This window comes from Psittacula echo, assembly GCF_963264785.1.
Source record: "Psittacula echo genome assembly, chromosome: Z".
NCBI lineage: Eukaryota > Metazoa > Chordata > Aves > Psittaciformes > Psittacidae > Psittacula > Psittacula echo.
Window position 1 is genome coordinate 55,375,017 of NC_137742.1, and position 25,317 is coordinate 55,400,333.

The 25,317-nt window shown below is 41.6% G+C and overlaps 1 protein-coding gene across 1 annotated transcript in view; it reads right to left on the reverse strand.

Moving 5' to 3' along the window:
• Positions 1-993: 993 nt before the first annotated feature.
• Positions 994-25,317, reverse strand: part of LOC308231889 (neuronal acetylcholine receptor subunit alpha-7-like) — a gene marked incomplete at its 3' end in the record, with an annotated part of 54,981 nt that continues 30,657 nt past the window's right edge. The window contains exons 4-10 of the mRNA XM_080637712.1: positions 24,806-24,915; positions 22,317-22,396; positions 20,035-20,202; positions 18,685-18,879; positions 17,309-17,395; positions 5,733-5,842; positions 994-1,515 (exon numbers count right to left, since the gene is read on the reverse strand). Of these exons, the coding sequence (XP_080493838.1) occupies positions 994-1,515; positions 5,733-5,842; positions 17,309-17,395; positions 18,685-18,879; positions 20,035-20,202; positions 22,317-22,396; positions 24,806-24,915 (1,272 nt within the window). The remainder of the gene's footprint in view (positions 1,516-5,732; positions 5,843-17,308; positions 17,396-18,684; positions 18,880-20,034; positions 20,203-22,316; positions 22,397-24,805; positions 24,916-25,317) is intronic.

A 25,317-nucleotide genomic window follows, 5' to 3' on the forward strand; every position in this document is an offset into this window, starting at 1 on the left:
AAATTGATAATAAACATTGCTACATTAAAATTTAGCAAAATACAATCAATCTTTTACACAAGCGTTTTAACAAGCCCTTCTGACCAAGCTGGAAAGAGGATTGTACTAGTTGGATTTTCAAAAAATACTACTTCAGTGGTGTTGACTAAATATGAAATCTGAGCCCAGTGAAATCAGTGGCAATTTTCCTACAGATTATGCAGAGCCAAAATTTTTGCCTAATTACTCAGAGTTAGTATTAGGTTGGCAACCATATCCCAAGAGATATTTCAATTCAAGTAGAGTTTCTAGATGACAGCAACAGTTAAACAGCAAGAGAGCTAAAAAGGCACCGTTAACGATATATATGAGAGTCATCATGGAAAATTATTTTTTTTTTTCCATCCTCACAATCAGCATTTCCTAATTAAAAAAAAAAAAAAGACACCACTCTGTTAACATATTTATTGAGAAAACAGTCCAGTCACTGTACTATTAAGAGCTAACATGATGATAGTTTATTTTCATTAATTCAATATACAGCATCATAAAATTGTGGAGATATGTCTATCAAATCCGAGAAGTAAACGTCACAGCCACATTAAACAAAAAAGATAAATCACAAATATACTGAAAACAACAAAACATTGTAAAGGTTATAGTCATCAATGATAATTTAAATTATTAATAATGTCTAAAAGTTCACAAATTCATAGTAGTACATTAATACCAGTGTTAACTTGTAATAACTATATAGAAATTGTCTATCACTTGTCACGGATCATGACATAATTAACACGTGGCACTAGCCTATGAAATAAGTAACAGAGCTCAATATGTTTACTTTTCAGTAACTACAATCACTAACATCAGGAATAATTACCTCCTGAAATTATTTTCATCCCCTTCTCTGTATATTAGCACATGTAAGTACACTTCTCTATTTGAGTTATATTATCTAGCAAAAATTACTGGCAATATCAACTTCTAAGTGGTCATGCTCATCTTAAATCCTTATGCAAAATCCTTTGAAACAGCTTCTATAAAATTTGGAGCAGACATGAGTATTGTAAATGTGCAAATGATGGCAAAAAGTGTAAATGCAACCAGGCATAATCTGTCTATGACGGCAGCTGCAAACTTCCACTCACTGCAGATCTCTTCACCCTCATCTTGTTTCCTAAAGCGCATTGCTATGAACTGAACTTCCTCCAGAATCTTCACAATCACTGGAATAGTATCTGTTAAAGCTTTCTTTTGAACAAGGTCAGTATCTTCTGGTAAGGAGCAAGTAATCTTCCCACTCTTGCTACCCAGATCATTGTTTTGGAGGCAGCATGGATTATCCATCGTGTGGTAACTATAGATCGTGTTGCCATTGCTGGACTGGTGGCCAGGCAGGACATTCATCTCCATGCTGCTTATGCTCAGATGACGCTTGGGATAGATGTACTTGCAAGAGAGGGGCTTTATACTTTCCCCAGGTTTTTTCATTCGTAAAAACCAAGCACACCAATTCAGCAGGATGACACGGACCTGAAAGAGAGTGATCGTAATAGAAATAAAGGCAACTCCCTGAATTTTAAAATTCTTTTAAAAATTTTGTGACTATTTTAATTAGCCTGTATGGTCCTTTAGAAAGACTGACTGATTTCTGTGTTCTCCAGCTATCTGCTTTGAAATTATTTTTTGTAGGAGGGATTCGGCTTCTTTCCAAGGATGACCTTTTCTTAGATATGTCTTAAACACAGAGGTGTTGAATGCCCACCTAGCTTATAAAGCAAAAGAGATGTAAAATCTTACTTTACAAAATGATTCTTGAAGTCCTATCTTTAGCAAACAATCCCAGATCTTGGCACAAAATTGGCTGCATGTGTTCCAACTATTTCTCAGTTAGTATGGAAAGAGATACATTTAAATAGTAGGGTGTTCAATGATTAGGTTCTGCTGAAAAAAAACAAACCACCCTATGCAACAGGCTAACAGCTGGTTTTAGCACATTCTCCACCCCCATCTCTATTGTTTAAATAAACAACCTTGGTTGCTGTTCCTTGTTGCTGTGTTTTGATTGGTTTTTTTTTTTCTTCTTAATTTGAAAGTCATTTTAACACTCTTTTGAAGAGTTCAGCCACATAATACAGCAAACCCTTTTAAAATGCATAATAGTAAACCAATAAACTTGGGCAGTTCAAAATCTGAATGCTGCTATTAACTGCTGTCATTTTCCTGTTCTCTGGTGTACAAGTGCTCTGATGCATCACAAAAGCTCTCTAACCTGCACATGACAGATTTCTTTTTTTGTTGTCAAGGTCATCAAATAAGCTAACACCAGAGAATAAGTCCAGCATTTTTTCCCAAGTGAATTGATCTTCAGATGTCTTGTCTGAAATCTGAGCCTGCTATACTTTCTACTGTTTTCTGAGAAAGGCAGTAAAAATGTTGTGAAATGAGGAACTCAGTAATTTAGTTAGGACAGCTAACTAAATCAGTAAAATCTTGTTATTATAAAGTCCCTCAGATATTATGTGTACAAAATGGACATTTGCAGTGTGCTTGTGAGAGTTCCTTTGGGAAGGTAGGTGGGCTCTTTAATGAGTTTATTATTCTGGTTACAAGTCAAACAATCTGATGTCCAGGATCGAACAGACATGACCCAGTCTTGGCCCAGGACTCCCTTTGTGATCCTGCTCCAGTCACTTTGGCCATGTTTGACTCAGCACCACACTTATCTCCAAAGTTGTTTCAGGTGCAGGATGAGTTGTCTCCTGTGTTTATAAAGAACAGATGCAGGGATGGGAAAACTATAGCTAACACTTTGAGTTGCTGCTGTAATGACAAACATAATTTCAGAAAGGAGGAGGCATTAAATACCACAGGTGGGAATAATAATAGCAAAAGCCCAAAACAATGACCAGTGTAAGATGGTTACACAGTTTCTGAATTCTGGAGGGTGAGCTCTTCTGAGTCACTGGTCCTTGCCATTTTCTGTAAGCCCTTCTGCTTCTCTCCCACTGAGGGATCTTTTATACTACATCCTGAAAGACTATTTTCTAGTAATTCATCTTATTCTGGTTTCCTTGTGGTCTTTAAATATTTTATTAATTCCTCCATGGTCAACAGAGACAAGTAGAAAACTATAATGTAGCAGCATAAAAAATTGATCCTGCATTTAATTGAACTTACTTAATTAAAATGCCCTCTGCTTATGGACACAAAATAGAACATCATGGAACAAAACAAAGGTCTTAATTGAAACTATCTATCAACAGTATCTGTGGCAAAGGGGAGAGAGAAATTAGTTATCCAGTACAGTGAAATTCCAAAATACTAAGCCAGACAAACTTTGTTATTAGAAAATGTTAATATGTCTGCCTTAACTCTAGAATTTGCCTAGACTTTGAAAAGCCTATTTCCTTGATAGTCCAGGCATGATAGTATGGTGCTGTAACCCATACTTGATTTTGTCTGCTCTCAAACTGCTTCAAACTCAGCTGAGATTGTCAGAAGTGCCAAGTAGCCGGCAGCTCTCACTTCTCAACCAAGTACCCAACAAATGCCCTGACTGCACACCTTGGATTTTAATGCCTTTTCTGGAAAATGTTGGATTTAGTAAGTCATCAAAGATTAATAGAAAGGAAAGCAGAATTCTCAGCAGTGGAGTAAGGGAAGAAGTGGGCATCTACAGAGAGGCTATATACTAACACGTACATCTCCTCTTCCTTCTGGTTCAAAGGCCAAGCACAGAGCCCTTGAGAGACAAGCAGGGGAAAAAAGCTGCTTCACTGTAAACAGTTTAGAAAGTGGGTGTTTAGGCAATGCAGTCAGTCAAATTTTTTAGATGTGGAATTTTTCCCACACAAGACCAATGCCTTCCCCTACAGCTTCCTCCAGTAGCTAATTCAGTTTAATCAGAAGGTGAGAACAATCCTGTAACAATATCCAGTGAACCAAGGTTAGAGCTTTGCAATAAACTGATGTCTGGTTTTGACCATTTTTGTGGGGTCAGCCTCTTCCCTACATGCTTGGCATTTATCCTTTTTCTCTTGAGATCTCAAAGCCCTGTCAGCTTGACTGATCTACAGCATTTACGGCCTATCATCTGTGCTTCCCAGTAATGGCTTCCACAGTTTTGCTTCCCAATGACATTTTGGTTTTAATATATGCCAGTTCAGCTGTTAGGCAATTGAACAAGGCTCCTCCAAAGTGAGAATCTGTTGTACGTTGAGTTTCCAACCAATAGAGCAAGAGACTTGTAGAGAGCAAGAGCTGACCTGCAGGACCTGTGAGCATATTTAACATGAGCCATTGTGTTTAGGCTCCCCAAAAAGCAGACAAAAAAATAAACTTGTCAATGAGGGCTGTTGTGCTGCCACATGACCTCTGAAGCATGTTTACTGAGATTTGTGCCCTCAGGTCTTGCTTACACACAGATTCACCCAGAACTCACATGTACCTTTGTTTTGAAAGTAAGATGATTTTAAACAATACAGCACGTTAAGAAATTGTTAGTATAGTTAATTGCTACTGAGCTTTTTTTTTTTTTAATTTGCATTGATGCTGCAGTTTATTTTTAGAAAGGCTAAATTAGAAAGCTGTTCTGTGCTCAGGCTTACATTGGTAACCATGTGACACTCAACATCATGTCAGGATAACTGTCGAGCATGACAGACGTGGTGAGTGAGACACCAGAGGATGTTGTACAACCAGACTTCTGTGAAACCAAGGTCAGTAAGTAGTTGACTGTGACCATTTGTATCTGTTTCTGTTTTCATTCCTTTGGTTTTTGTAAACACAAAGTATACCTTGCTTATTCTAAAATCTATTCTTAGAAAAAGAAAAGAGAGAAAAAAAACCATCATTATCTTTTAACTTTAAAATCTAAAGGTAATTTTTCCTAAGGGCCAGCTGGCATTGGTACCAGACTTCAACGGGCTAACCTAGTCTGCTGCTGCAGAGAAAAGAGGGTCCACAGGTTAATGCACAGAGAGCTGATCAGATGATAGCACATAAAATTGTTTTTCCACACAGACGAATGGATACGGTTCAGCAAAAGGCATATTTCCAAGCCAGGGAAGTCCTGGGGTCTTCTTAGTACAGCCAGACTAACACTGCAGTGCTGCTTCTCTGTTTCTGCTGGTGGTGAAGTAACTGAGGTCAAAGATGTGAGAAGCACAGCTGAGTTCAGTATTCAACACCCTTACCACTCTGTGGTATTGGGGCTTCTGATCTACCAGCAACTCAGACAGCTGGCTCATAACTGAAAGAGTTGCAAACAGAAGTCAATTGGCTTCACCTCCTGTCTTTGTTTCAGGAGATTACAGCTCTGTCATGAACTACAGTGAGAAACTCTGTAAAGGCACAAAGTAGGCAATCGGCCCAGGAGAGACTAGTATGTGTTTCTTTAGTACTTTGAAATGTCACATTCTATTACTACTGGTGTCAGCTAGATCAGAAATCAAGTTTGCTCACAGGATTAACACTTGTAAAGGTTCTGAACAAGATTACTCTGCCATGTCTCAACCACCCCACTGTAAATTTAAATAAAACTTTAATAACAGATACTGTAAAACCAAATTTAGTATGTTTGTTCTTTCCCTCAAGTAGCAAACTTACGTGTCAAACATATTTTCCGTAGCTGACTATTCAAATCAGTGGAGAACAACTGTCTCTCATCTATAACTAGTTTATTTTAGTTTTTAGATTATTTTTTTCGTTCAGTAGGCTGTTAAATATTTACCGCCAAAGCTGCTTACCCATTTGGGCATCTTTCCTGCTTGTGGGTCATGATGGTGAAACTGCAGAACCAGTACTGTTACCACCACAGACAGCCCAACGATGACCATGATGCTAGCAAAATACTGAGCTGCAAGTAAAAGAAGACTTAGGAAGGGAGAGCACAAAAGGCAAATAATATTCATTGGTCATGCTTTCAGATCTACATTTGAGAAGTGCTGCATAACATCCAAACATCCACTTCTCTGGTATTCCCTACTGGAGCATTTGAGGCCTTTGAGGTTTTCAGTGTATCTGTTCATCTATCTCCTCTCCAGCAAGGGAAGGGCTAAAAGGAGTGAAAGGCATAAACTGCTTGGTTTTGTTCCTCGAGAGGAATGTAAAGCTCCCTGCAAAGGACCATCTCCCTGCCTGCTGCCAGGACAGCAAGAAGCTGAGCTGACCAGACCAGCTGACCATCAGCATCCTCAGTGCTGGTCCACGCCACAATACCAGCGGAGGTGCTGCACAGTGTCCTCACAGTGTCACTGGAACCCCTTAGAAAGTGTCACCAGACCCCACTCCCTCCCTCACCCCACCACTGCTCACAAGGTGTTAGGCATATTTTTTAGCACCCTCCTTAGCCCCTCAAGACCACTTCTTTTTGTTTCTATGAAAGCACCCTACACCCTTGCTTACCGCTAAATTTAAGCCTGCCATACAGGAAAGAAATCAGTATCTTGAAAGCAAGAACTGAGACTTGAAGCTGTTATCTCCTAAGTGGCAGTACAGCTTCTTCAAGCCACGACTGAGGCTGATGCACTGGAGTGTAAAGCAGAATTACCCACAGGGCTAACGGCATTTGAAGGCAGCTGTGGCAAAGTATCACAGAGCATTACCGCTGGCTGATATGATGGGGCAATGTGGGACAGCATGTGACACTGCCCCAGACTACAATATCCTCCCTTCCTCAGTCCTTCCCCCTGCAGCTTGCAGAAAATGTCAGAAATTCAGTACAAGCTCCAAGACAAGTTTTGTTCCAGCTCTGTTTCTTGATACAGATTCCTACTGCCTCAGCAGCAAAAAGCTTGTTCATAATAATAAGGTTCTCAGCCTTCCTGAAAACAATGCTGCAATTGCTTCAAGAGGTGGGCATGACTTTCCATGGCAAAATGAATTATGCAACTGGATTAGAATAGTCCTGAAGGTGAGGTGAATTGAAGGGTCTCTGTTGCACTTGCTCATGAAACAGTCAGGCAGAAGTAGAGCAAAACAAGAGCTCAGGTTTCAGGGAAGCTGGCTGATCTGATTCCCGTATGCTCCTTGTAACAGAAACACAACAGTATTGCTATTGCTGGTTTAAGTACTGCCATAAGTCATTAAATTACTTTCATAATTTCTACACATTTTGATGCCATCAGAACTCAAAGGCCTGAAACGGTCTATTTAAAATGGCGTTGGCTAGGATTTTTCACAGATCCTTGGAAAATTAGTCACCTGATTTAACTTAGAAACAACTTGGTATTATCTGACTCAAGATCCCAGCCAACAATTACCAAAGGAAGTCACACTCTCAGTTTTTCGCACCATAAACCCAGGAACAGAGGGCATGACTTATGGAGACTTGCTAGCAAACAGGAAAAAAGTTTTCTCAGGAACAGACTGGAACTGTAGAGGACCTGTGAACTCATAAAGAAAGATGTTTTATGGTTTGCCTGATGATAGGCAAGGAAGATAGCTGGGTGTCCATCATCTGCATTTGGGGATGGGAGCACTTCTGTTCAAGGTACAGTGAAGTTTTCAATTGCAAAGTAAGGATGGAATGTGGTACTTCAGCTGTCTTACCAATATCAGGCAATCAAACGTCACAAGATATCTGTAAAATAAGCAGGTAGACCTACGCAGCCCAGGTAGTTGCAGATCACAATATCACAGTATCACAGTATGCTAGAGATTGGAAGGGACCTCAAAAGATCATCTAGTCCAATCCCCCTGCCGGAGCAGGAACACCCAGATGAGGTTACACAGGAATGTGTCCAGGCGGGTTTTGAATGTCTCCAGAGAAGGGGACTCCACAACCCCCCTGGGCAGCCTGTTCCAGTGTTCCGTCACCCTCACTGAGAAGAAGTTTCTTCTCAAGTTTAAGTGGAACCTCCTGTGTTCCAGTTTGTACCCATTACCCCTTGTCCTATCATCGTTTGCCACTGAGAAGAGCCTGGCTCCATCCTCGTGACACTCCCCCTTTATATATTTATATACACTAATAAGGTCACCCTTCAGTCTCCGCTTCTCCAAACTATAGAGACCCAGCTCCCTCAGCCTTTCCTCATAAGGGAGATGCTCCACTCCCTTAATCATCTTAGTTGCCCTGCGCTGGACTCTCTCCAGCAGGTCCCTATCTTTCTTGAACTGAGGGGCCCAGAACTGGACACAATATTCCAGATGCGGCAGATGCTGTTTTCATTTTGGGAGGAAATGAATTTCACATTCATTTGCATCCCAAAGCCTTGGAGCAGACCAAACCTACTTTAGGGCTTGGATTTAACCAGCCCTGAAGAACCAGCAGTGAAAAGGTAGGAAGGAATTAGCAATGGCTGGCACACCCACCATATCAGCCTTCCACAACTCTAACTGGGGATTTGATGAAGGCTGAGCCTCCCTTCCTGTTGCCAGAAAAGGTAGAGGTAACTGCCATTGTTCACAAAGTAATTGCTAGATCTTCCACCTATGGGTGTCTTTGACTGAAAGCATGACCCTGTGCTTACAATCCAGCCCCTGCACTGGGCCAGAGCCACAGCCAGGGATGGCCAAGACCTAACTGGGCCTGGGTTCAGTGACAATTCACCTGTAACTGAGTGGGTACATCCATGAGACAAAATTGTCTTGCCTCTGAAACTGTATCCATACTCAGCATTTTCTGATCTTTCCCTCCAGGGTTTAACCCTCAGTCCTCTCTTTCCTAGCAGCAGAAAAACATGGTTCTACTGCAGCAGTCACAAGAACTGGTGGGGAAGACTCCTGCACCACCTCTCATGCACCTCCCCTAAAAGCATGGCTTAATCCTCCTCCAGTTCGCTGGCTCAGTGTCTCTGTTCCTGGCAGTCTTTAATCCTCACATCAGCCAAAACAAGCCTATCACTTGGTGAAAGCTACAAGGGCTGCTGTCCCTTTTCACCTCTACCACCACCTCTGACATGATCATGACTCAACCTTCTCCAGTAAGCATTTGAGCAGAGGAGCCTATGTGCTGAAAGGATCAAGCTACAATGCGCATAGACATCGGACTACAGTCTTCATTCACCTTGCCCTAGCCCCACAAAGCCCTGAATTAGCACACTTTGTTCCAGAGCCTCCACTGACGTGCTGAGCACAGAAATAGGATACTTTCCTGAGAGATTTGGCATGGGAGACAAGCAGTGAAGTAAGAACTGAGCTTTGGTGTCCCAAGTGGCAGCCACAGACCAGCCACCAGACTTTTTTTTTTGCCAATATTTTTGGTCCATTTTAAAAGCCTACAGCAGTTATGCAGTTAAGGTTTTGAAGCTGCTGCTCCCACAAAGTCCTACCCCATGTGTTTGTTTGCAGGGGTAAATGCAAATCTGATTTTACAAAGAAGCTTTCATTTAAACTGCAGAAGGGAAATGCTCAGCAACTTTCACTAAGCATCTCTCTGTATCCTACTTAAGAGCTCCTGGTAGATCATCCCTGATATGGATGAGTCAGCTTGGATGCTTTACAAATTTTTTCACAATGGGCAATGTCAGGAACAGCAATTCCAGACTCCAGTGTATTTGAAAGAGCAGGGACCTTGTTGCTGTATGTCAGCTGCTTTGAGGAACAGCTGGAAAGGGACCGGCCTCTTCTGGAGGGGAACTGCCTCATTGCTGTCTGCCCTGGCTCATACTCTCTGCCCTGGACAGCTGCCACAGGCCAGCAAAAGGAACCAGAAGACCTTTGTTTGGAGCCCTTCAATATCCCTGACTTTACACAGAAACATTCCCCAAGGATACTGAGGTCCGCACCGTACACTGCTAGAACCTCTTCATGAGTTTTTAAACCTGCATGCTGCTTTGTGTACGTGAATGGACAAGCTGTTTGGGATGCTCGGTTGAATCACTGACAACAGCTATTTGTTCTTGCAGGCTTCTTTAGACATCGCCTATATCAAAAGGATGGCAATGACTTGCAATTCATAACTTGAAGGGCCTCCAGTACCATTTTTGGACCTTCTGTCTTAAAAGAGTGAAAGACTTCAGGATTAGATGCTGTGTCTATGTTTTAGTTATGGTACTTGTAGAGGGCACAGGGAAAGTGTTTTTGTTGTGTTTTCAAACTCTTCTCCCACATGCTTTTGAAGAACAGAAGTGGGTGTTTAAAAAATAAAACTGTTTTCTTTTTTTTATAATACTGAAAAAGCATCCAGGACTCATGGCTTGGGGAAAAGCCTCTTTGATCATAGGCATGAAAATAACAGCTGCTGCAAATGAGAACTTCTGTTTCACTTAAGAACCTGAGCAGGGTCCTGGCACCAGTGAGATGCCAGACATGAACAAGAAACAGAGAGGGGGACAGCACTCCACAAAATCAAAAAAGAGAGAGTGAAGTGAAGTGGCAGAAGCTGCGAACATACAAGCAGATGACAGAAGATGTAACAGAAGATTAATCTCATTTTCTCTCTCCAGTCAGAACCACTAGTGCCTTATGCTCCTAATTTAAGCAATCTGTAACTCCTGGAGGTGGCAAACACCACATTGCTTCCTTGTCTTAACAATTTGCAGCTTCGTTTGCTGTATGACTATTTGCAAGAAATCACTCAAAACATCTGCTGCCAACATACTTATTCACAGCCTGAAACTTTCATTCTTACTGAAATAATGTAGGCATGATAACGAATGGCAACGAGGGGCAAGCTGCAAGTAAGTGATGATAGTAGAGCCCTAAGCAGCAAGTAAGTGTGGTTTTTAAAGAAGCAAAGGAGCTCAGCAGAAGAAGAAAGAAATGCAATTTTGTTATCTGGAGGTGAAGACAACTTAATTTTAATGTGCACTATTTTATACATCTTGCCAAGATGTCAAGTATCACATGGATGTTAATCATAGGAAGCAAGTTCCTCATATTCATAAGTCCCATGTTCCCCTTTCAAACACTCTTTGCACACACCAGCTTTCAGGTGTTCCACACTTTCTGCTACAAAACTCCTTTCAGAACAAAATACAGAGTCTTGATCCGAAACCAATGGTGATGTTTTGGAGAAAGCTGGAAGGCAATAATAATTTGCAGTACTTAGGAGTTATTTGGGCATGGAAAAAACTCAGAATTACTAAGCACTTCTGTGCAAGTGGACACTTTGAATTTCCAGGTATAGAAAGTATTTAGGGTAGAAACAAATCATCTGACTGGCCTTAGAGGTCTGAATGTTTCATGTAAAGATTTGGCTTTGGGGCAAAGGCACACCCCACCTGTGTTGACAAAGTACTTTGAAAGTGATACTTTCTCTGAGCCCTGGCTGGGGTGAAGGGAGGGACTGGAGCTTCTGGCAGCTTTGGTCTCAAGCTGAAAGTGTCCTATGTTGGATGCTCCTAGCTGTTTCTCTGCATGACTGTACTTTCTGTGCAGCCTGGAGCTTGAAATCAGAGACTCCAGATGTCTTTGGACCAATACAGGAGTGCAGAGCTGGGTGGGATTTTCAAAGTAAGCATTTTAGGGTCTTTGAAGGTACTGTGTCACCTTGTTCCCACACTGGTGGGACGGCAGCAGAGTGAAAAAGAGGTGAGAGCAAGGTGGGTATAGGTGGATGGAGGTGAGGCTTCTCAGAGAGGAGAGAGAACTGGAGATGTTGTCATGTTCCTTAACATGATTCCCTATCATGAACTTGTTCTTAATGGATGATTTCCTAGCCTTAATTACAAGGTTGCTTTCAAATGTGAAACGTAGTTTAATGAAATGGGTCAGGGATATAGAAACTGTAAACAGGGAGGCAGAATACTCTTTAAAAAAATGAATTCAGGCATGTGTCTTGCCTAAGGAAGGAACTCACAGATGGTCATAAAACCATTATCAAAACCAGATCTGATTATCCAGTGCTGTTTACATGGATCATATTGTCTTTATAGAAATAAAAAAGCCCTTCCAGTTGAGATCAAAATACCTCAAACGGAGTTCTCAAGTGAATTACCTAAGCCTTTAGTTTCAATGGGCAGGACCTCAGCTTGTACAGAAGCTCTAATTAAAATAACAGTATTTGTTTAATTTTTATTTGGTCATGGAACCAGGAAATCAACAAAGTGGGACATGGATACTCCCTCTTACTTAATGGGGCAGGAAGGCTCATCAAATTCCTATGAAATTACTTGCATTTGTAGTGTTAAACGAATAAATGTATAATTGCACAGGTTTTTAGAAGCAGAAAGAGCAATTGTTGTCATATACCTGAGTTGTATTGCACGGGGTTTATGATTTTACCTAGGGATTAGTACGCTCAGACCAGTAGTTTCAGGTGTGTAACACATCTGGAGTTCTCTGAATTACTCTATATCCTTTCTTCAAGTAATGAACGCCATCTTCCTACTTACAGACTCTTGATAAAAGTATTTTTAAGGAGAGAAATCAAAAGTAAGTCAAATCACGAGTGCAGCCAGACACACTTCCCGCAAGGCATGATTAAACTATACTAGGAAGGGTAAGTTCAGGACACATCTGCTGCCCTATAGTCATGATCTGAAAGTCTTTTTGGAGGTGCACTCCAGAGATTTTAAGTGCCAGGAGGGACCTCTAGGACCCTGTAGTGAAACAAGCCTTGTTCAGACAGTCAACTTCTGTTGGATTCTGGCCAAACTCTTGTGTTTGTAGCTATCATGGGACTTTAATGCTTCTGATCAAAATGGCTGAGCTGATTTCTCTTGCTATGGGCTGTTAATGTTTTAAACAGACATAGGTGTCTTTGCTCTGGTTCCCAGACTTCTCCTTTCTTCAGCACCATATACGAGTTTGCAGAAAGGCAGGATTTAACTTTTGAAAGATTGCAGTGCTTTGCACATATGATGGGCTTCGGAAATATCTTGTTTCCCCCAAAAGGAAGGTGCTCCTAGGGCAGACATGCTGCTGGGCAAGGAGTAGCTAGTTACTGATGTGAATGCAAGCCCCAAGAAAGCTGAGTGAGAGCAAGAGTGAATGCAATGATACAGCCTTTCCATTTTCTTGACATAGAAAAGGGCTGGCTCACTGTGGAAAGGCTTTACCCATCACAGTGCAGTGCAGAGGAGCAGCAGAGTCCTGGTGTCCAAAGGCGTTGATTAGCCTGTTGCTGATTTCTAGGCCAAACTTTTTCATCTACTCTTTACAGAAAGTAATTTGGTTGTTTTTAACATGTATTAACATAACAGACAGTTATAGAAATTGGAGTCCCGCGTGTGGGCAAGTTAGACACGTGGAATGAAAGATTTTCTGCTCTGGGCAGCATTACGAAGAGACAGACAATGCAGAGGACATACCAAGGAAGAGGGGAGCCACTTTGCAGAGAGGTAGAAAAAAGCAAGCGTCTTGCCCCACTTGTCTCCTTCTGATTATTTAGGCTGAGAGGTGCTTCATTTATTGTAAATGTAAGTTGAGGTCAAGGGAGAGTGGCCTCAACTGAGAAGAATCGGGATATGATTTTCAGCATTTCTTTGCAAATATACCAAATCTCAGAAGCTAGTTCTTTTCTTGATGTCATATTTGACCAGCTTCCCTTTGCTATTTGGAGTGGAGCAGGGCTTTAAACTAGGAATACCGTGGAAGGGAGATTACAACCCAAATTTAAATGGAGAAACAGTGGACAAGGATGGAAAAAAAATGGTGCTGGGCAGCCAGAGGAAGAATGACATCAGGATGGTGACAACAACATAGATGGGCTCACCTCCAGAGTCTGGTAAATATGCAGGAACAACTGGAACTCTGTGTATGGTCATGAAACAGTAATACTGCTGGGACAACTGAGATGTGGAGGGACATCTCTCACTACCTGAATGCTCTGATACGTAGCTACAAGCTTTTTAGGGGAAGCAGACAACAAAGACAGTATGGGCTGCCCTCTATGTGAAGGAGCCACTTTGATGTGAAGGGCTCCTTTATGGAATGGATGAATGCAGCTTGTAGCTCAGGTTCAGTGAAGAGCTCTTCAGTGAGCGTGAGGCTGTGGTGGTAGTGCATTCTCCAAACGCAGTGGATACGGGGATGGGACTTTCTCAAAACAACTCATAGAAGCCTCCGTATCACAGATCATGGCTGCCACAGGGGACTTGGATCTCCTTGATGTCTGCTGAAAAGGCAACACAGTGTAATGCAAGCAGTCAAAGATTTCTAAAGGATGTCAGCAATAACTTCTCGATAAAAGTACAGGACAGGCCAACCAGATGTGGTGCACAACTGGCTCTGTTCTTTGCTAGCAAGGAAGAACTGTTTGGCAACATGATAATCAATGGCAGCCTCAGTGTAGTTATTATGAAAAGTGGGATTTCAAGATCATGAAGAGAGTGAGGAATTCAAATGGCAGAGTATAGACCTTGGACTTCATGTGAACAGACTTCAGTTTTTTTGAGGAACTAGTAGCTGGGATCCCACTGAAGGAAGCCCTGAAAGATAAAGTGGCACAATAAAACTTCAAGGTCTAAAAGTACAGCAGCATCAAAGTGCAAGAAAAGTCCCTTCTGTTACTCAGAGAAATAAGCAAACGCATCAGGACAAAAGCATGGCTAAGCTGGGAGCTCATGGTGAAGCTCCAGTGCAGTAAAAGTGGTATGCAGGAAGCAGGGACAGGCTGCAAAATGAAATGCCTGTGCATTAGTGTTGGTGTTAGGAATGTTATATAGCTCAGGAGCTGAAACTGCCAAGGGAGTCAAGGGGAACAGGAAGAGTTTCTACCACTACACAAACAATAAAAAGCTGAACAAACAAAACATGGACTTGCTGCTGAGTGGAGAGGATGATTTAGTGGCAGTGGACAGAGATACAGTGAAGACAGTGTGTACAGTTTTCACCACCAAGGTCTCCTATGTCTCTGTACTTAGTGACATGGTTAAAGGAATGGGAAAACAACCACCAGTGGATGAGAATGGAGTCAAGGATTGACTGTGAGATATGAACCTGACAAAGTCCATGGGATCATATAGGTGTCATGAAGAGTCCCAAGGGTGTCCTTGCAAGGCCATGGAGGTGGGGTAAGATCCCTGACAATTGGAGAAAGACAGATGTGTCTACCTTCAAGAAAGTCCAAAATGACAATCCAGAGAACTACAGCTCTGTCTTTCTGACTCTGGCCGCTGGATATATCAGGAAGCAAATCCTTGGGGAACATTTCTAGACACTTGAGGGAGAAGGTGGTGACTGGGAGCAGCCAGCTTCCTTTTATCAAGGTTAAATCATGTCTGACCAACATGACTGCCTTCTACAATAAAACAGCAATATTTGCAGACAAGAGGAGAGCAGTAGATCTCATTTATATCAAATTCAGAAAGGCTTTTGACACAGTCTTCCACTTCTGAGGTCCTTTATACCTTGAACTATCTTGTGATCCTATGAAACAAGAGATTCCATTGCAAAGGGATTGTTGAGTTTCAGAGCATGGAGCCTGAACACACCTCAGTGTGTGAGGGTTCAGTTTTCTTCTGGATTGTAACAAGGAAGCATCAGATGACAGTAGCCACAAGACTGTTTTAGACGTCCCTCATCTGAATACCTGAAGTCAATCTCCAGGGTGTTATGAAGCATCCATGTGCAAGGATTATTCTTTTGCAGCATTTCACAATACAGTATTTGTCTAATGAACAGATGAAAGAAACAGACTGTGTTTGACCTACATGACAACTTTGAGAGGTGCATTTCTAATACATTTTATACGCTCTAATTATTTGGGCATAAGGAAAAAACTTTCAACAATACAAGTAGTCAACAAGGCATACTTCTGAGTAGATTATCACCATCCTTAGCTGAGATTCAGAGTGAAAAGATGTGAGAGGTCCTAACAGCTGAGCCAATGTTCACCTGCAGAAGGGGGACTTCATGCAACAGAGTTCCCCAACACTACTGCCCCTCATCTTTTCCTTATAGGTGTTCACATGGCTATGCTGTGATAAGTAGAAATTAATCCCTTATTACAGAACCAAAGTCTGCAATATGACATAACTATTCATAGATTTTCTTGGTACAAATCTCACCTTCTGTGAAAGAGGATTGTACCAGTATAAACTGGTCTGGTTAAGGCTAGTGGACTGGGCATAGGGCAAGTGCATTTCTTTACTCATTCCAAAATACTTTTGTTACGTATTACACAAATCAAAATTATGTGAAGGCTGGGCCAAGATGGTTTATGTCTCCTCCCTACACACCAAGTTTCTCTTAAAATTGTATCTGCCTCTGTGGAGTCCTCGGTGCATGTTCAGAGAAAAGTTTTGTTAGTTTTTTGGAAGCTCCTGAATGACTCAGAGGCTAAAGTCCTTTTGACTGTCAGTAAGAGGCTTTCAGAAACTCTTGCCTATAGGCATTGTTGCTCGTACTGTTGCTAGCCAGCCTCTTCCCCAACAGTTAGGTCTGGGATTTTAATCCCTGAGGTTATCTGAGTTACATGCCCTTTTGTTTTATATGTAACTTGTGAGGGGCTTTAATTACACAATGGTGAGGTGCACCTTGCATCAGCAGCTAGATATATTGTTGAATATTTTGTTCATTTCTACTGTCCAGAATGTGTACTTTAGTCATGATTTGTACACAAAGATAGACCTTAGCTCAGGAGATGATACTTAAATAGGTTCTGAGTTTTCCTATGGTATTCATACTTTATTTTGTAAACCAGAACAGGTTTATTCTCTCTACTCTGTTATGAGGTTAGGGAAAAATGTTTTCTCCAGTTCACAGTTTGGAAACTGAGGCTCCATGAGATTAAGGTAAAGGGATGTTCCTATGAAAACAGAGGATGTTATAATGCTTGTCTGGCCCATGTTCCCAAGATGATAATCTATCCAATAGTTTTCAATACATGTTAAAAATTCTCCAGTGATATATTTCAATTTTGACTGTAGTATCCTGAGTTGCTTTTCCTGTAAAGAGAAGAGAAGGAGAGGAGGGCAGGCAGGGAAGTGATACATAACAGCAGGGAAGGCAGTTGATGCAGAAGAAGACAGGTAAATTTTCTCCAGCCAGCAGCACTGGGATCAACAAAAGCTCTCTATGAACACAGCTTCATCCAAAGTGCTGCCGATGGGACTTTACGGACAGATTCAGTGAATCCAGAGCTAGGGCTGAGTACTATGCTAGGGCTGAGTACTATTCCAGTATCCCACTCGTGCCTGCGCACTGGAGGTGTTGGCTTTGTGCTTTATCTACCCAAACCTCCACATTGCGTGTTGATTCTGGGTCCCCTCAATCCTTGCAATTACCATCTTATCTGATTATTTCCAGAGCCTTTCTGTATCCCTCATGTAGCCTCTTTTCATACACGCAAACAGTAAAGCCCAGGAAGACATTCACTCCTGACATTGCTGAAATACAAAAGTATAGTAACAAAAAGAGTCAGTCCTCAAGTAGGCTTTGAACAGCTCTTGAGAAGCATCATACATTGTGCACAGAACAGAGGAAATCAACTTACCTATTAGTGGGACTGAGTCAGAAGTTGCAGGCATGATCTCAGCCACAAGCAGCATGAAGACAGTCAGGGAAAGCAGGACAGTGATACCTTCCGTGAGTGAACATAGAGGAAAAGGATGAGAAACGTGAACTCTGCAGCTGCTCCTCTGATGTCTTTCCTGTTAAATATAACCCTGTCCTGATCTGCAGCTAAGCCAAACCCATGACTTCACATCTGTCAGTGAAGATAAGAACTTCCACAAAGCGAGAGCATTTCTGGATGCAACTTTATCTGCTGTCTTTTCACTTTTCTTAATTACACCCAAACCTTTGCTCCCCTTTAAGTAAAGGAGAAATCTTTCCTGCCAAGTGAAATGAAGCTTGCAGAACTGGTAAACTACATTTCCTCTCCAAAGCATAATGCAAACAAAGCCCAGATGGTTATTAAAGGCTAGGAGAGATTTGCACAGACATGAGTCCAGGTTTTGGATATTGCATATTATATAACACTCTCCAAAGAGCTGTAGCCTATTTTAAAAGAAGCTCTTTGTTTGTTCTATCTGGAAAGATGGCTGCTAAACATAACTGTCATGGTACTGAGAAATCACAAGGTCAGTGCAAGAATATTATCTCCTGTTTTTTTGTCAGCACTGTACGTCAGCTCAAATAACACTTTTTCTTGTCTCCGTCTTAAGTTTCATAGTCAGCAATAGTATCCTCCATAGCCTCTGTTTTACTTCTTGTAAGACAGGCTGCTCAGATCCCTCATTGTTCTACTAACACTGAGGGCACTTTATATGATTTAAAGGTCACTGTCCTGAAAGGTGCACAATTGACTCTTAAGGTCTCACCTGAGCCAGTTTTGTGTATTTACAGATCTCTCCATCTCTTGGAAGCACCCCTCCTGTCCTTATCAACACACACAACAGTAAATCTCATTTAGCCCTTCCTTGGCTGTCAATGCTTTGCCTCCATTGAGGCTCATGGCTTGGTGGTTTGGGAGCTGAACTTGGAGGTAAAACCCCAATGTTCAGCTGCTGCTGTTCACACACCTTCACTCTCTGTATCTTAGTATGTCTTGTCTCAAAAAGAGTTAACCAGCTGTGAAATGCATTGAAACATGCTAAAGACAGAACAAGAATTGAAAGAGGACTATCACTGTTGCCTGTGCCAGGGACAAATTCTGCCTCATTCCACGGTAAAATCCAAAAGATTTTACAAATGTTTAGCACAGGTTGTATGAATGCCATAACAGAAAGCTGTTCCCCTGGTTTCCACAACCATACAAGTGGTTTTATTGCTCCTCCAGGGAAATCTTTATTGATCAAGCACCATGAGGTATTTGTTTTCCATTTCATAGGAAGCACTTATGAAAGAAATTAATCCTTTAGCACTTACCTAAAGAAATCTTCTCCCCTGAATCAGCTGGCAAAAGGAAAACAAGCAGTGCCAAGCCAGATATGAGAACACAGGGAATGAGTAGGTTCAAGCCATAGTAGAGTGTTCGTCGACGCATGGTGATGGTATACGTCACATCTGGGTATGGTTCTTTACAGCATTCATAGTACATCTCATTCCTCTTGCCTGGGACACCTACAGGGAAGGAGATCAGAGTAGGAAGAGAAGCATGACTACCAGGTATCTCCTTAAAACTGGCCACGAACTGACGGTTTATGAGCCAATGTGCAGCACCTCCACCACATACTGTACATTGAAGAGTGCTATTAAGTGTCCCGTAGCAATTGATAAGAGAGAAAAGACATCCCCAAATCAGTTACCAGGCAGAACTAGTTTTTCTAACACTTGCAGCCAATGATGCACACACACATGGATTAATAGATTAAAGAGGACAAAAGGCAATGTGCCTCATTCACTATAAAGGAGCACTGTAAAGTCAGGAGTGTTTTAAAATGGATATACTTTAGTGGAACTTCCCTACAGAGTCCTTCATCTTCTCATGAAACTGAATACCAATTATGTTTCTTATTGTATTATTTCTCAGATGCCCTAAAAGGTAAAACTACTGCATGCAGTTAGTCAGTGCCAGTTATATCCTTGTCTGCATATCCAGACCAGAAGATGATGTGTACAAGCTTTTCTTAGGGTGGCCGAAGCTCTATCCATTGATACTGCTTCTGACTTGCAGTTACGTAAATGAGTTCAAAATAACTCACTAGGAGCTCACACTGAATATGAGCTCACAACTTCTATGTCCAGAACTTGAAATAACTAGTTCTGGGCACAGATTTATCTTTAAAAAAAACAGGTATTCTCTAAAGCACAGAAGAGAAGAGAAACATATAGAACTGCAGTTATTTGCAGTTATTATAAACTGCTAGACACTTTGATTCTTTTTTTGGGTAACAGAGATCCATCTCTCCAAATGCTTATTCCAGTTTTGCTGAAATAGTGGGATTAACACCAATCAATTTTTGGCTGACATGTTGGAATAGATGTGACAGTAGTGTTCCATGCACTTACATGAGACATCCGAGTTTAGACATACCGTTCAGATGAACCAGGACCAGTAGTACTCATTATGTACTCAGCTGCATGCAATTGCTTCAGAGCACAGCCTTTTCAGACACAGTTCAATAAATGCAGCTGAAAAGATGTCTCTGATTTGTGATTTTTTTCCTCTTTTTTAAATATCTGTATTTCATGTCCCAGTGGGATTGATCATTTCTATATATTTGAGGGTTGCCTTTGAAAATTGGACTACTAAAAATTTTAGGCCAGACGATTTACCCACTAAATCCCATTCTCCATTTGAGATGTAGTTGGAAATATCTGCCTCAAGCATCTGCAGGTCAATCAACCAGCCACTGTGAGTCCAGGAGCCAAACTTCAGATCACACTTCTGCACATCAAAAGGGAACCAGCGGACGTCAATGTAACATGTGCTCTTCAAAATGCCTGTGAATAGAAATCAGGCAGAAGCAAGCATGTGTAGGGTGTAATTAATTTCTACCCTTATCTGTCTGATTGTGAGCAACTTTGCTCTCCAAAAGTCTGTCTGATGTAGTCACAAGGTAATCAAACAACTAGCGCAGGCAGAAGATGCTGCCATGGCTGGAATAACCTCCTTTCCTAGGGTATCCAAGAAGATCCCTCTCTCTTTCACTGCATCCCTGAGGTGGATTGCCCAGGAAACTCTTGCCACTCAGGAGCAGCCAGCCTGTCTTCCAATGCTGGCTGTACCCAGCAGGTCACAGGCAGTGCTTCAGGGCCTGACAGGAGCCAAGACTACATGGATGTCCAGTACACACTCTGGCTGCAAGTTCTATGACAAGTTTTTTGAAAGGAGCTGTATATTAGACGCTGCATTAGACCCACAGTCCCTTGAAAACACATTATGCTAAACCTCACTCAGTGCTGGCATTGTCTTCTGTATGTTAACCTTGAATTTTACTCTGGATGTGCCTCGTCCACTGTCATTATTTCATGTGACATTTTAAGCAGCTTAAGAGTTGAATACCTGTTTATTGTTGCAATCTATTTTTCCTTGGGCTTTTTAAATTCAGCTGAGAGAACTAAAAAAAAAACCCTAATTGATGCTCCAACCTTTATTCGTGGGGCCACAGCTGTGGCTGTAGGACTTCCTCAGTCATCCAGGAGCATGGAGGGCTTGGAGAGTGGGGAGATGATCTGTGCAATCTGCACCACTGGCAGCTGGTGGCAAAGCACAGAGGTCATGCCTGCAAACCCTCACTCTTGTAGGCCTTCACCTTACCTCACCAGTTCACTGCAAGCTGGCCAGTTCAGAGGCACTGTGTGAAGGAAAGGCAGCTTCTGCTTTGTTGGAAAATTATCACCAGCACTGCACCTAGCCTTCATATTTGTGGTTATTGTGTCTGTGCGCCCCCTAAAATACCAACTAATGCGAATCCCAGCTCCAAGTCATCTAACTGATCAGATTTTGGTGTTTTACAGTAAGTTCTTGAGCTGTGCCTTCTGAAGATAAAATCCCCAAAACAGAGATCCCTGGATGCTGACTTTGCCTTCTGCTGCAAAGGCACAGGGCACTGTGGCATAATCATGTGTGCAAGACTATGTTCCTGCTCTGCGATGGCTGGGTTTCCTTTGATTTGTCTCTTCACATTCTGGGAGGTTTGACTCCCACCATCATGGCCATTTTTGGATGGGCTACATGGAAGCTCTGATCACAGCTTCTCCTGAATCTTGGCTGTGATCTTTTCCTTCACAGCAGACAGTTGTTCCCTTCTTGTCCTTTCTCTTCCTCCAGCTATCTTTTTTCTCTAATTGAGAACAACAATGAGTACAGCCTGCTCTTAGAGTCATGGGAAATAAAACTTTCATGAAGCTTTGGAAACACCATTTTTTCCACTCTTCCATGTTTTCTAGTGTCTTGATTAATCTAGCTGCTTTTGTGAGCCCTTGTTGCCAGTTAGCAGGCTGATTATTAACTTTTTCCTTCCAAAATTTTGCAGATTTTTGCCAGCAATTAAATCACTGTAACAAAAGATTTCCTGCATTTTATACAACAGATTTCTTTTATTACTTTTTCTGTTTACTCTTTCTTTTGGTTCCTAAGTAACCAATTCTTCACCATGGAGTTTGTAGCTCACCAAGAGATGAGCAGGATACTAGATCAGCCTGCATAGGCAACCTCTGCATTGCCTCCCTACCTAGAGGGATGTAGAAGTCTCTTCTCTGGTACATCTCAATTTCACTTCTGTGGTCACATGCCTTTCCACTGTCAAGAGCGAGCTAAATGAATTGCACATGAAACATAATGTGAGAGTGCACACTACCTTCCTTTAGACAACACCTCAGCTGGGCTTCTTAATGTTCTAAGCAAACTGCTTAGGAGAGTAATCTATTGATTTGTGAAGTGGAAATACACCACTAATAATGGATGTAAATTATATCAGTGACTATGTCCCATAATTACATAGCTTGCAAAATTTCCACAGACTGCTTCTAAACACCTTGGTTTCATTCATGAAGAAAAACTTCTTGTATTTATTTGACTTAAAGCAAACAAATGCTTTCTGTGTCCTACCTACCTGGGGGTATATATTGGCAGGATCCAGAGTAATTCACCAGCACATTTGTGTGAAATGTCGCATCAAATCTTTCATCTGCACTATAACAGGGTATAAACAAAACAAACAAAAATCAATCTGATGTTTGAGTTAAGATGTAGTAACTGTCAACATAAAAACAATGTTCCGGCTGAATTTTATGCACAGACTGTCTGAATTAAGGTCTTAAGCCTGGGTGACGTGTCCACTTTCAATCAGTATCTCAGTTTCTCATAGATGTTGTTGGCCTTCTCTCAGGCGTGATGGTTCCATGCTGCAATGTCCTCAAAGAAGTGAAAAGCAAAGCTGTTTGATGTCTCGGAGGAAAGGCAGAAGTGAAAGGAGCAAAGGTGTCACAGTAGCTGTATCCTAAGAATGGACAGCCAGGATGATATGGCTTTTCTGGGGCTTCTGTCAGAATCAGGCAGCTACAGTGCAAATCAAGTTATCTGTTATCCAGATACCTTTTGCAAGAGTAATAGTGGCCTAAGACAACAATTCTGCAGTCTTTCAGGATGCAGAGAGGCCACGGGTTTGCTTCAAGCAATGGAGGAAGGCATTGGGGCTTGTAGGAAGAGATTAATTGAGACTCTAAGAGGAGAAACTAGGTGAAAGGGACCAAGAAAAGATAATTTCTTTACAGTTCCAGCAATTCCGAGTAAAACAGAGGAGTAATGAGCCAGGCAAAGACAAGAATTCTTCAAGGGAGCAGGCCTGGAGACTTGCTCCAGAGGGTCTCCTGAGAAGAGTTTAACTAAAGAGGGCTTCCCTACAGGCTGACGGTGTAGAGCCTTGCCTGTCACGGCTGTTGCATGACACAGCCTGCACCTTACACACCTTGTCTCGCAACTAGCTATGGAAAATTCAGACCCTCTCTTCCTCCCATGACCTCCTTTTTTAACTTTAATACTGAGTCGTTGGTCCTCAGTATTGTCCCCAGCACAAAACAACGGGGATAAAATCGAAAACGCTAAGCGCAGAATGAGTAATAACTATGAAAAGACATGAAAGGCAGCAAGAAAGTATTTATAAATGCAGGGAAATGAGGAAAAAACAAAGGACCACATAGACCCTTTCCTTGCTGTGGGAGGAAAGTTAACAAGAGTGTGCAGACAGCTGCAGTTTCCTTCACTCTCTGTGCTTAACTCTTCACAAGCTGTGGCTCACAATTAATTCTCTTACAGTGGCAGGAGTTCAGGGCAGAAGAGGGGAGGAACAGGCTGAAGAAATGCAGATAAGACAGATTCCAGTTGGCAGGGCTGATGAAATTTACTCTTGAGAACTGAAGGGACTGGCTGAAATACCCTCTGAAGCATTAACAATTATCTGTGAGAGCTCGTGGAGAACATGGAAGGCTCAGTGAATGAAGGAAGATCAAAGAGAATTCTGTTGTTTTTTTTTTTTAAAGGTGAAATTATAGACATATCAACCTAACTTCAAAGATAATGAGGTGAAAACAGCTGGCACAGATTTGCCAAGGGTCAACTGCATCAAATCAATCCACTTTTCTAACTGACTGCGCAAGAGGAAGCAGGTGATCTATCTGAACTTCAGAGAGCTTTTGCTACATCATGTCCTTCTAAAAAAAATACAGTAATACGGACCAAGCTATATGCCTCCTTTTTGGAGACTGAAAAGGAATAAAGAGACTGTGAAGAGTAAAGCTGAAGAAGAACACTTAAGCAATCCAGGTCACTCTAAGCCTTCTTTGGATATCTTCTCATGAGCCTTAGAATGTAAAATGGATCTTGGTGAACTGGAGAAACAAACAGAATGAAATTCAGTCTGGATGGTTAGAAAGCTTTACCCTTGAAACTGCCAGAGAAGGTCAGATCAGTGAAAATCTAGTAAGACAGCAAGGCTGAAGTACAATGTCTGGAGTTTGTGATAGATCAAAAAAGTAAGTCCAACACTAAGCTGTTAGTCAAAGCAAAACCAAAATGCCCTCTTTCTGGAAAGCATTAAGGAAACATCTGTCTAGAGAGCTTCCACTCTTATTCAACACTGCAGAAGTGCTGGCTAAAGACCTGGATTCAGCTCTGGAGGAGGAAAAACAGATTACAGAGTGTTCAGAGGAGAACAGGATTGATGGCGAGATTTATAAAATATGAGTGATGAGGAAAGAGGGAAGAAAATCAGTTTGTTTAGTTCAGGAAGGCACACTATGGCTGATACCTGATAATAATTTTCCATGAGAGCCATGGTAATTATAAGAAGAATATGGATTGTTTTCTGTGTTCACCGGGAAAAAAGTAAAGAAGACATCTGCAGAGCTACATCAAGGAAGACTTCTATTGGCTATTAGAAAAATCTATTAGTGGGTGCTTGTTTGCTTTTATTGCTACTGTTTCTAGAGTAAGAGCCAAATCCCCAGATTGCAAAAGCCTCAAAATATCAGTGAAGCATGGCCAATATTCAGCATCAAATGGTCTAGTTCTAGGCTCTCACCAGCTGCTGCACGTCTTGCTTACCTGTTATACAGAAGAATGTCTGGTACCCAAATCTGGTCGGCTGGAAATCGCAAGTTCTGCACCCCGGGGTATTCATACTGATCCCAAGACAAGTAAACATCAACCCAGTACTGTTGGCAAATACACATATCAGATTACATGAGCTGGTAAAAGTCGTCAAAGCTGTCTGGAATATTATGGGAACAGAATGGATTTTCTAGTAGTAATAGCAGTATTATGATAATAGCTTTATTCTCGGCTTTAATTATTGTGAAATATTAGCATACACTGAGAAATCCACAGTGTGATGATTGAATGCTGTGAGCTTTATTTTAATTTAGTGTCTAACCTCTCCACCTTGTGGCCTGAAGCCAGGCATCCCAAACCTTTTCTGACGGGCTGGCAAAAACACTGGCAGTAGGCACCACCATGAGGCATGGTGATTCTGAGCTGAGGTGGTTTGAATAACTTTGGTATCATCAGTGGTCCAGGTACACAGTCTGAAAGTCTCTATTTGGTGGAAATAATTTAAT